Here is a 13106-nt window from a genome sequence, read left to right on the forward strand (position 1 = left end):
GGATTTGCTGTATCTGGGGCTATGTCCCAACGCCAGCATGGGAATGATGACCCCTGTTTTGCTGGGGGTTAGCATGCTGGCAGCGTAGAGCATCTGGCTCTAGTTGCCAATAAGCCCCAGAGAATTGCTGGGTCCATGGTAGCGGCCATGCTGTGCTACATGGCGCATGATGTGATGTCAGCCGTGCATACGCAGGTTGGCCGGCTCCAACCCGCGCATGTGCGGCTGACGTCACGACGGCTGACGGCTCAAACCCGCGCATGTACAGTGGCCGTTTTTCCCTCTGCTGCCTCGCAAGACGTGGCGGCTTGATCTTGCGGGGCGGCGGAGGGGAAAGAGTGCGTCCCGTTGAGATGCCGGCCCGACGATCGGTGGGCACCGATCACGGGCCAGTCCCCTCCCAAGCACGGCCGTGGTGCTCACTCCTCTCTCCGCCCCCCACAAGCTTCAAACGGGCCTTTGTCGCCCATGTTCACGACGGCAGCGACCAGGTGTGGTTGCCGCCGTCGTGAAACGGTCGGGAACGTCGGGCTGCTCGGCCCATCCGGGTCGGAGAATCGCCGGTCGCCGTGAAAAACGGGGAGCGCCGATTCTTCCGAGCGGGTGTGGGAGAATCGCGGGGGGCGCCAGGGGGGCGTGAAATGAGTCGCCCGGCCCTCCCGCAATTCTCCCACCCGGCATGGGGGGCTGAGAATCGCACCCCAGATTTCTGAACATGGTGTGCGACCTGACACTGACAAGATTTCAGCCATTCAAGGAATGAAAGTCCCAGAGGACAAAAAAACAGGGGCGCGATTCTCCGCTCCCCACGCCGGGTGGGCCGGGCAACTCATTTCACGCCCCTCTGGCGCCCCCATAATTCTCCCACCCCCCCGCTCGGAAGAATCGGCCTGCCGTTCGCGACCGTTTCACGGCGGCGGCAACCACACCTGATCGCTGCCGTCGTGAACATGGGCGACAAAGGCCCGTTTGAAGCTTGTGGGGGGCGGAGAGGGGAGTGACCACCACGGCCGTGCTTGGGAGGGGACTGGCCCGCAATGGGTGCCCACCGATCGTCGGGCCGGCGTCTCAAAGCGATGCACTCTTTCCCCTCCGCCGTCCCGCAAGATCAAGCCGCCACGTCTTGCGGGGCAGTGGAGAGGAAGACGGCCACCGCGCATGCGCGGGTTTGAGCCGTCAGCTGTCGTGGCGTCAGCCGGCCAACCTGCGCGTGCTAGCTGACGTCACATAGGCGCTGCCGTCGTGTCATTCTCGGCGCGCCGCCTTGACGCAAGTGTCAAGGCCAGCGGCCGAGAATAACGGAGCACCGCTCCTAGCCCCTCTGGGTCGGGGTGAATACGGCCTCCGAGGCCGTCGTGAAACTCAGCCGAGTTCACGACGGCCTTCCCGATTTTTCCCGGGAGCGGAGAATTCCGCCCCAGTTCTATGTTTTCTCGGCGTTGTAAACTTCTTTGGCAAATTCATAACTAATCTATCAACCAGAACAACAGCTCTTAGAAACTTGATCAAAAAAATCAACCTCTTTCATATAGACAAGTGATCATCAAAAAGAGTGGCTTGATTTAAAATCACAATTAACGACTGCACCTATATTTGCATTTTTCGATCTGAACAGGGAGACAAAAATTACGACTGTTGCGAGTCAGGACTGAATAGGAGCAGTACTGTTGCAAAAGAACAACAGCTCGTCTTGTTGCATATGCATCCAGAGCGATGACACAACAGAAATTCAAATTGAAAAAGAATGTCTTGGACTACTAACAGGCATATTGAAGTTCCATGACCATTTCTATGGACTCTCCACTTTCACTTGAGAGACGGATCACAGACTGTTGGTGCATATAATGCAGAATGATCCCAACGACATGCCTCCTCGACTCCAGAGGATTCTGATGAAGCTCAGAAGATACGACTTTGACCTCATCTATACACCTGGAAAAGACCTGATCATAGCAGATGCGTTAGCATGCTCCATCACTTCTGAAAGTGAAACTTTTGAGTTCATACAGCATTTGAATCTCAAGTACAGCTATGTGCAGAAAATCTTCCGGCCTCGGATGAAAAAATCAACCTCATCCGAGAAGAGACAAAGAAGGATGCAATGCTGCAACGCGTCATACACCATATCAACAATGGGTGGCCTAAAGGGCATTGTCCTCAATTTAGAAATGTTGACAATCGTGGATGGACTACCTATTTGACTCAACCGGATAGTCATACCACTGTGGCTCAGACCAATGATACTAAACCAAATTCATGAAGGTCACCTCGACATTGAGAAGTGCAAGTGAAGGACGAGACAAGCAGTACACTGGCCAGGAATAAATCTTACATTACTGACATGGTACTTGGATGTGAGACGTATCAGAAGTTTCAGCCTGCGCAGTGCAACATGAGTTGGAAACCTCTCCTTGGGTCAAAGTTGGAATAGACCTATTTCACTCCAATGGTCGGGATTATGTTCTGATAATCGACTATTACTCGAATTATCCCGAGGTTTTGAAGTTACCAGATCTGACATCCAAATCTGTCATCAAAGCAAGCAAAGAAACTTTCGCCAGATATGGAATACCTACCACTGTCATGTCAGACAATGGACGTGTTTCGACAGCAACTACTGGGCTGAGTTTTCACGACTTTGCAACTTTAAACATTACATTGAGTCCAAATTACCCACAGTCAAACGGGAAAGTAGAAAAAGGAGTACACATAATAAAACAACTTATAAAGCTTTGGATTCCACATCAGACATCCATCATGCGCTACTTTCCTACAGAGCAACTCCTCTATCAACTGGACTATCACCCGCACAGATGTTAATGAACAGAGATCTGAGAACAACATTACCATCAGTACAACTTCCAAATCCAGATCCATCTGCCAGTGATACAGAAAATGAAACAGCAAATTGCTCGTCAAAGAATGTACTATGATATGCATACAGCCACTCTGGACTCATTGCTTCCAGATGACACCGTCAGGATCAAGGTACTTGATGGAGGTTGGTCTGCTCTTGCCAGAATCATCAGATAAGCAGCACCACGTTCGTACATAGTTCAGACGGCTGAAGGACACATACTTCGAAGAAATTGTCGAGCACTTCAAAAAATCAGGCTACACACAAATACTTTTCCAGATTTACAACTTAATAAAACAATCTTTCAAGATACTTTAACCAACACTCAAAAGTTGTGATGACACACAAGGAACTGTAAAAACCTCAACGTCACCTCCCTGTGCATTATAGATCAACGAGAAGACGATAACCTAATTGACTGAATTTGTAAATGATTTACAGTAAATTGTGTGATTGTTACTCATTTTGCTATGTACAAAGATATACATAATATTATTTTACATTTTTCCTTTTGTTACACATAAGAAAGACATTTAAAATAAAAGGGGGGATGTAATGATATGTATATTTGTAGACAAGTAAAGGGTTAATTATTACATCTCAGTGTAACACAACCACTAGAGGGTACTACTAGTTCCCAATATAAATATGAGAACTCAAAGGATCTTGGGGTCTCTTTCAACCAGGAGTGACTAGTCAGTAGAGTGCAAGAGAGATAGATCACAGCATAGTTTAGCATGTGTAGTTTAAATTAGTTATTGCTTTAATATAGATTACTTGATTACTAGTTATAGTTCTGTGGTGTGTGCAAACTCAATATTAATCAATCGTTATTCAATAAATCAGTTTTGCTTTAAGTTAAAGATTCGTGGTTTCTTCAGAATCACACCATCAGACCATTCTGGATTACGAAACAAAGAGTAATGATATATTACCAAAGAGTAATATAACAAGAATTAGATAAGGAGAGAATGAATGTGAGAGTTAGATAAGGAGAGAAAGTCTGAAAGATAGATAAGGGGAGAGAGAGTGTGAGAGTTCGGTAAGAAGAGAGAGAGAGTGAGATTAGATAAGGAGATGGAGTGTGTGAGAGTTAGATAAGCAGAGAGCAATTGTGAGAGTGAGCGTGAGAGTTTGATAAGGAGAGTGAGATTGTGAGTCTGATAAGGAGAGAGTGAGTGTGAGATTAGATAAGGAATGAGTGAGTGTAAGAATTTGATAGAGAGAGAGTGTGTGAGAGTTTGATAAGGAGAGTGGGAGTGTGAGAGTTTGATATCAAGAAAGTGAGCGTGAGAGTTCAATAAGGAGAGAGAGCGTGAAAGTTTGATAAGGCGACCAAGAATTTGATAAGGAGCGAGAGAGATGAGAGTTAGATAAGGAGAGTGAGTGTGAGATTAGGTAAGGATTGATATAGTGAGTGTGGGAATTAGATAAGAAGAAAGGCCTCACAGTAGCATGGTGGTTAGCATCAATGCTTCACAGCTCCAGGGTCCCAGGTTCGATTCCCGGCTGGGTCACTGTCTGTGTGGAGTCTGCACGTTCTCCCCGTGTGTGTGTGGGTTTCCTCCGGGTGCTCCGGTTTCCTCCCACAGTCCAAAGATGTGCGGGTTAGGTGGATTGGCCATGCTAAATTGCCCGTAGCGTAAGGTTAATGGGGGGATTGTTGGGTTACGGGTTACGTGGGTTTAAGTAGGGTGATCATTGCTCGGCACAACATCGAGGGCCGAAGGGCCTGTTCTGTGCTGTACTGTTCTATCTATTAAAAAGATAATTTGAGGTGAGATAAGGAGAGAGTGAGTGTGAGAGTTAGATAAGGAGAGATAGTGAGGGTGAGAGACAATTAAGGAGAGAGACAGTCTGTGATTAGTTAAGGAGAAAGGGAGTAAAGGGGGGTATCCTGAGATGAGATCCCTTAAAACCGGATCGCTAGGATAAGATTGAATAATTCTACATGAGGTAGTTTATTAAGGATTGAAACTAATCATAGAAAGTATACCCAGTAATCATTAAACATGTATTTTTAGAGCAAAGCAGTAAAAATCATTTAAACTCTTGCTACAAGTAGTGGCCACAATGCATGATGGGATTTAAGCTAGCTAACTTGCCCATGTTTATGAGACAAACCGGATTAGACAGAAATAGTGTGGTCAGCAATAACACAGTCAGCTCAGTAAACAGTTCTTCTAAGTGCCCCCAACATCCTGTCTCAGACAATCCATGGTGTAAAGAGGAACCAATTTTGGCATCCTGCCCCTAAATGAATAATGAGGTGTGCAGGAACTGGCTGCAATAATTAAGATGGGAATGGACAAAACACAACTTTATAATGGATACTGTATCCTAGGAAACGACAGGTGGCTGAGATTAAATCAGGAGCTGATTACAAGTCATCATGTTGCTCAGAGTAAATTTCACTGGCTAATATAAAATTGATAGCTCCAAGGATTGGATCAAGTCCAACTGGGCTGGGCTATTGCTTTTTGGAGAACTGTATAATTGGTGTAACTGTACCAGTGTCGGCAGAGTGACTTTGGCATTGATCCAGATCACTCTCCCACATATGTGGACCAAGCTTGGAAAAATAAAGTCGTCGTAACCGGAGTTGATGTGTCTGCAGATCTCTGTGTTCAGCTGAACTGCAACTAACAGGGAGGAACCCCACGTAAAAGCTAGCTCAATACTGAATCCTTGGAAATGCTCCTACAGGGAGTATGAGATTTAGATAAGGAGAGAGAGTGTGAGAGTTAGATAATGATCGAGATAATGAAAGTGAGAGTTCGATAAAGTGAGATTAGATAAGGAGATTGTGAGAGTTTGATCAGGAGAGGTAGATTGTTGGAGTTAGATAAGGGAGTGAATGCCCAAGAGTTATATAAGAAGAGATATAGTTGTAATGATATCCAGTATATCATCTTTATACATAGTGTATCACCTTTGGAACCTGCAAACTGCAGATCGAAGTCAAGCAACAAAGATTTTCCAGCAAGTTTGCAATTGTACAAGCAAATAAAATGACTTTATTAGGTGCTGAAGCGTGCGGAAGATTACAGTTAATACAAAGAGTACACTGATGAGTGCATGAAGACAACTAGTGTTCGACATTGGAAGCCATAACCACCAAATTCCCAGAAGTATTTACTTGAATAGGTGTATTGGACCCGCCAAGACGAGTTCCAGCGCCATTGAGAGAACAATTAAATCTTGAGCTAGAGAGGATGCAACGACTGGGAGTGATCGAGCGAGTTATTAATAATAATAACTGCTTATTGTCACGAGTAGGCTTCAATGAAGTTGCTGTGAAAAGCCCCTAGTCGCCACATTCTGGCGCTTGTTCGGGGAGGCCGGTACAGAATGGGCTCGCTCGGTGGTGTGTGTCAAAAAGATGAATGGAGAATTGCGCATCTGCATGGATCCCAAAGATTTAAATATGAGCTTTAAACGGGATTATTACCCAATATCAACATGAGAGGAGATCACCAGTGAGATGGCGAATGCTACAATCTTCAGCAAACTCGATGCATCGCAAGGATTCTGGCAATTAAAACTAGACCAAGAAATCACGAGACTGCACATTTAATACTCCATTTGGTCAATATTGTGTCCTATGGATGTTATTTGGCATCATATCAGTGTCCGAAGTTCCACAGGGCAATGGAGCACATTGTCGAAAACCTACCAGGAGTCAGAGTGCAGATAGATGACATTGTCATCTGGGCATCCACAATGGAAGAACACAATGAAAGGCTATGGAAGGTAATGAATAGGATAAAGCAGTTTGGATTAAAGCTGAACAAAGAAAAATGCCAGATAGCAGTTAAAGAGATAACGTTCCTGGGAGACAGATGTTCAGTGAAGGGAGTCCAGGTGGATCCCGAGAAAGTTAAAGCCATTGTGAACATGCCCCAGAGATAAGAAAGCAGTCTTACAACTATTAGGCATGGTGAACTTCATAGGAAGGTTTTTAAGTAACGTGGCATCCAGGACGACAAACCAAAGGAAATTAGTAAAGAAGATGGGCAGCACGGTAGCATGGTGGTTAGCATAAATGCTTCACAGCTCCAGGGTCCCAGGTTGAGTTCCCGGCTGGGTCACTGTCTGTGTGGAGTCTGCACGTCCTCCCCGTGTGCGCGTGGGTTTCCTCCGGGTGCTCCGGTTTCCTTCCATAGTCCAAAGATGTGCGGGTTAGGTGGATTGGCCATGCTAAATTGCCCGTAGTGTCCTAAAAAGTAAGGTTAAGGGGGGGGGGGGGGGTGTTGGGTTACGGGTATAGGATGGATGCATGGGTTTGAGTAGAGTGATCATTGCTCGGCACAACATCGAGGGCCGAAGGGCCTGTTCTGTGCTGTACAGTTCTATGCTCTATAAGATGGTTCTATTTGAATGGGATGAGAAACATGCCAAAGATTGGAAAAACTTAAAAAAGGTTTTAATGACAACACCCGTATTGTCATTTTTTCAACCAGAGAGGCAGACAAAAATATCGACTGATGCGATCAAGAAAGGCCTGGGAGCACTGTTGCTGCAACTGGACGAAGATGCACAATGGAGACCCATGGCTTACGTACAATGGCTGCAGTGATATGTTATGCCCAGATCAGGAAGGAGTGGCTGATGGAGTTTAACCCTGAGAAGTGTGAGGTTGTCCATTTTGGAAGAACAAATATGAATGTGGAATACAGGGTTAACGATAGGGTTCTTGGCAATGTGGAAGAGCAGAGAGATCTTGGGGTCTATGTTCATAGATCTTTGAAAGTTGCCACTCAAGTGGATAGAGCAGTGAAAAAGGCCTATGGTGTGCTAGCGTTCATTAGCAGAGGGATTGAATTTAAGAGCCGTGAGGTGATGATGCAGCTGTACAAAACCTTGATAAAGCCACATTTGGAATACTGTGTGCAGTTCTGGTCACCTCATTTTCGGAAAGATGTGGAAGCTTTGGAAAAGGTGCAAAGGAGATTTACCAGGATGTTGCCTCAAATGGAGAGTAGGTCTTACGAGGAAAGGTTGAGGGTGCTAGGCCTTTTCTCATTAGAACGGAGAAGGATGAGGGGTGATAGAGGTTTATAAGATGATCAGGGGAATGGATAGACAGTCAGAGACCTTTTCCCCGGGTGGAACAAACCATTACAAGGGGACATAAATTTAAGGTGAATGGTGGAAGATATAGGGGGGATATCAGAGGTAGGTTCTTTACCCAGAGAGTAGTCGGGGCATGGAATGCACTGCCTGTGGAAGTAGCTGAGTCGGAAACATTAGGGACCTTCAAGTGACTATTGGATAGGTACATGGATTACGGGAGAATAATGGAGTATAGAGTAATTTGTTCTTATTGTTCTATATTCTATGTTCTATGTAGCATTGTGGATAGCACAATTGCTCCACAGCTCCAGGGTCCCAGGTTCGATTCCGGCTTGGGTCACTGTCTGTGCGGAGTCTGCACATCCTCCCCGTGTGTGCATGGGTTTCCTCCAGGTTCTCCGGTTTCCTCCCACAGTCCAAAGATGTGCAGGTTAGGTGGATTGGCCATGATAAATTGCCCTTAGTGTCCAAAATTGCCCTTAGTGTTGGGTGGGGTTACTGGATTATGGGAATAGGGTGGAGGTGTTGACCTTGGGTAGAGTGCTCTTTCCAAGAGCCAGTGCAGACTCGATGGGCCGAATGGCCTCCTTCTGCAATGTAAATTCTATGATAATCTATGATTAATCTAGGACAAAGTTTCGGCAGAACATCGTGGGCCGAAGGGCCTGTTCTGTGCTGTATTTTTCTATGTTCTATGTTCTAGGAGTGTCTTGGATTGGTAAAAGGTTTGGATAAGTTCTATAATTATGTTTATGGATTACTGACTTTCGCAGTGGAAACGCACCACAGACCTTTGGTAGCAATAATTTAAAAAACCCTGAATGAGATGTCACCTCGGATCCAGAGGATGATGACACGTCTTCAGCGTCTTCACAATTTCAACTTGACGTATTTACCAGAAAAACACTTAGTCGTTGCTGATGCTTTATGCAGAGCAACAGAGAATGAATGGCAATCAGCCATCATGGAAGTCTTACTGGAGCAAGTTGACTTGATCACGGAAACATTATCAGTTTCGGATGAGAAGTCAAGATTGATGTGTTCAGAGACACAGAAGGATGTGACTCTGCAGGAGGTGATCCGGTACCTAAGTGAAGGATGATCGAGAGGACCATGTTCTAGCCACTACAACATAAGAAATGAGCTTAGCTATGCGGATGGGTTCATTCTCAAAGCCAACAGAATAGTAATACTGGAAGTGTTGCAACCCATGATCTTAGGGAACATTCATGAGGACCAACTAGGCATCAAGGGGTGCAAGAGGAGAGCTCAGGAATCGGTGTACTGGTCTGGGATCAAACAGGACGTGCACAAGACTGTTAAAAAGTGTGCAACATTGCTAGGCTTAACCTGATCCGGCTCAAGGTGGTCCACAGGACTCATATGACTGTGGCCCGGATGAGTAGGTTTTAAGGAGGTGATGGGCAGGTATGGGTGGTGCGCGGGAAGCCCGGCAAATAATGTACGTATGTTTTGGGCGTGTCCGAAGCTGAGGGGATTTTGGCAGGGATTCTCGGATGTCAGAGGTCCTGGAAGTGAGGGTGTCTCCAAGTCCAGAGGTGGCAATATCTGGAGTGTCGGAAGATCCGGGAGCCCAGGGGAGGAGAAAGGCCGATGTTTTGACCTTTGCCTCCCTGGTGACCCGGAGACGGATTTTGCTGGGATGGAGGGACTCGGAGCCTCCAAAGTTGGGGGTGTGGGTCAGTGACATGGCAGGATTTCTCAGGCTAGAGAAGATCAAGTTCGCCTGAAGGGATTCGCTCGGAGGTGGCAGCCATTCATCGACTTTTTTAAGGAAAACTGATCATCAGCAGGAGAGGGAAGGGATATGGGAGGCATGGTAGTGAAGAATAAGGGCAGGGAATCAAGTATATGGGTAGGTAGGAGTTAGGGCGGGGGGAGTGGTTGGGGGGGGAGGGGTGGAGTTGAGTATGCTACTGGGCGGCTTTTGTGTGTGTCGTTCTGCTCTGTTGTTTAGAATGTTAAAATGTTAAAATTATAAATGCCTCAATAAAATGTTTTCTGAAGAAAAGAAAAGTGTGCAACACGTCAGCAATTCCAGAACCAACAGCAGAAACAGCCAATGGCGTCAAACAAACAAATAAATCATCCTTGGAATAAAGTAGGAATCGACTTGTTCTATTTACACGGTGTGGTAGTATGACTAGGGGTATTACGGTACCTTGGAAGTGAGCTGCTATTGGTGCAGAGGACTCGCTGCCCATTGGCCCAGGTAAGTCATGTGCTTCTCAGCCGATTGGCTGAGAGATAGTTAGCACCGCCTACAAGGCAGGATATAAGAACACGTGCTTCCCGGCAGTCGGCCTTTCTTCTGTATGTCTGCTGCCGGGCACACATCTTGTGCATTAAAGTCTATCGTTTGGATCTCATCTACGTTTGGTGTCCATTGATTGTGCATTACACGGCAAAGAGTATTTGCTAGTGATAGGCTACTATTCCAACTGTCCAGAGGTGGTCAAACTTGCAAGTTTGAGTGCGGCGGGCATGATAAAGAACACAAGGAAATTTTCACTCGTCACGGAATTCCTGAAACCATGATGACAGGTTATAGTCCATGCTTCGATAGCTATGAATGGTCGGAGTTTGCAAGAGCAAACGATTTTCAGCACACAACCTCTAGTCTGCACTACCCGCAATCAAACAGGAAGGCCGAAAAAGGGGCGGCACGGTGGCACAGTGGTTAGCATTGCTGCCTACGGCGCTGAGGACCCGGGTTCGAATCCCGGCCCTGGGTCACTGTCCGTGTGGAGTTTGCACATTCTCCCCGTGTTTGCGTGGGTTTCACCCCCCACAACCCAAAGATGTGCAGGGTAGGTGAATTGGCCATGCTAAATTGCCCCTTAATTGGAAAAAAATAATTGGGTACTCTAAATTTATAAAAAAAAAAGGAAGGCCGAAAAAGGTGTCCAGATTGTGAAGGGTTTACGAAGGAAAGCGATGGAATTTTGTTCAGATTCATTTTTAGCACTATTGACATATAGAATTACATCACTGTGTCATGGAACATCACCAGCGTAACTTGATCAACAGATCCTTAAGAACCACCTCTCCGAAGACACCGGAGAAAGACACAGCAATGAATATAACCCTACGCAACAAGATACAACACCAGAAGAAAATGCAAAAGAAACACTATGGTACGTCGAGTAAAGTACTATATAAATTGGAGTCAGATGATATGGTAAGAGTTGCTACACCAACTGGTCAAAGATTGCTAAGGTCATTAGACAAGCAGGTCCACAATCTTATATAATCCTGCCAGAGCAAGGCAATATTCATATTCAAAGAAGAAATAGAAGAGCATTACTCAAAGTCAAGACGACTGAACCTTTTAGATATCAACCAATTGTTAATGAGGAAGACATTCGTTCTAAAGTAACAGAAACGATGAATACGAACATGGATACACATGAAGAGACGACAACAAATCTCAATGAAAATGTTCAGGCTGCGACTTCGATTCCACAGCAATCTATATCAAGTCTGACTAGAGTACTAAGAAGATCGCAACGAGCGAGGAAAAAGCCTGATCGGCTAAATATGTGAACATTTTGCATCTGCATTGAAACAGGATGATCATCTAAGTCAATATAATTATAAATATACATTTTAAATGTAAGGTAAACTTCAAAATTTGCAAAGAAAGGGGGATGTAATGATGTTGAGTATATCATCTTTATGTATAATCTATCATCATATATGAATGATCAAGTAGAATAGTAGATAATTACAGCATCCAGCCACTATATGGAGTAAGAAAGCATCCCACAACCCAAATCTTGGACTGATTTGCTAGAGAGTGTTGGAGACAGTCGTGTTTTTCAGTAGTTCAAACTACAATCAAATATTGTAGTTATTTTATCTAATACTTCGCTTTTTCGGCATACTTAAGAATTCACAATTTATAATGTAGTGTAAAAAAATTGACTTTGATTTTGTACAAAGTCTACATGTTCTTTGTAGGAACACTACAACTTTAATAATATTAATTTAAACAAACAAAGAAATCACAATAGTGAGTGTGAGAGTTAGATAAGGAGAGAGAGACACAGTGAGAATGAGATAAGGAGAGACACTGTGAGAATTAGATAAGGAGAGAGTGAGTATGAGAGTTAGATAAGGGAGAGAATTCCTGAGAGTTATATGAGGAGAGAGATACTGAGTGTGAGAGTTAGAGAAGGAGAGACAGACAGTGTGAGATTCAGATCAGGAAAGAGTGAGTTTGAGGGTTAGATGTGTAGAGAGAGCATATGGGATTTAGATAAGAAAAGGGAGCGTGGGATTTAGATAAAGAGAGAGTGATTGTAAGAATTAGCTGAGGAGAGAGTGATTGTGAGAATTAGTTGAGAAGAGCTGGGCTACGATGGTCATTGACAAGCCCACACTCACCTGTGCCAGCATCTGTGATTTCAAAGAAGGCTGCGCATTTTCGGGAATATAAATTGAATGGCTGAATCAAGATCTCCATCTTTGAGCAACCATTGGAGAGGTTCTGTAATGGGGAGAGATTCAGTGCATTAGATCTGGAGGCTAAGGAAGTGAAAGCAACGATATTGCCTGGAATGAAACCAAACACAGAGTCTGACAGTGTCATGCAGGGAATGTGTATATGGAGATACAGAAACTTGTCCTTCCAATTTCTCAGCAGTCAAGTTAAAAGCCAGGGTGGAAGACCAAACACTTGCAAGAAAAGGAATGAAGGAGAATGATTCGGGGGGAGTGGTCAGTATAAATTCCGGGTAATGGGATAGGGCAGTGGAGTTAGTGTCAGTGCAGATGTGATGGGCAAAATGGTCTCTTTCAGCACTGGTGTGATTCTATGGAAGATCATGCGATATCAAAAACTGCCTCAGTACTGATCCTTTGGCAGTACGGCATTCCCACAGTACGAGCCCTCTGACAGTGTTGCACGTCCCCAGTACTGATCCTCTAACAGAGCACCGCTCCCTCAGTACTGACCCTCTGACATTGCGGTGCTATGTCAGGCCTGACCCTGTGACAGTATGACACTCCTTCAGTACTGACCCTCTGACAGTGCAGCACTACTTTAGTCCTGACCCTCTGACAGATGACATTCTGTCATTACTGGCGCATCAAGAGTGTGGCACTCACTCAGTGTTGACCCTCTGTCAGTGTGGTGCTCCTTCAGCAC

The 13106-nt window shown here is 45.2% G+C and overlaps 1 protein-coding gene across 3 annotated transcripts in view; it reads right to left on the bottom strand.

Moving 5' to 3' along the window:
* The window catches only part of LOC119979763 (alpha-2-macroglobulin-like), a 412459-nt gene that overhangs the window by 247299 nt on the left and 152054 nt on the right, over window positions 1–13106 (bottom strand). For all 3 annotated transcript variants that reach the window (XM_038822394.1, XM_038822396.1, XM_038822395.1), the window contains one exon: window positions 12344–12446. In XM_038822394.1, coding sequence (XP_038678322.1) covers window positions 12344–12446 — 103 coding nt within the window. The remainder of the gene's footprint in view (window positions 1–12343; window positions 12447–13106) is intronic.

This window comes from Scyliorhinus canicula, chromosome 16 (assembly GCF_902713615.1).
Source record: "Scyliorhinus canicula chromosome 16, sScyCan1.1, whole genome shotgun sequence".
NCBI classification, from domain to species: Eukaryota; Metazoa; Chordata; class Chondrichthyes; order Carcharhiniformes; family Scyliorhinidae; genus Scyliorhinus; species Scyliorhinus canicula.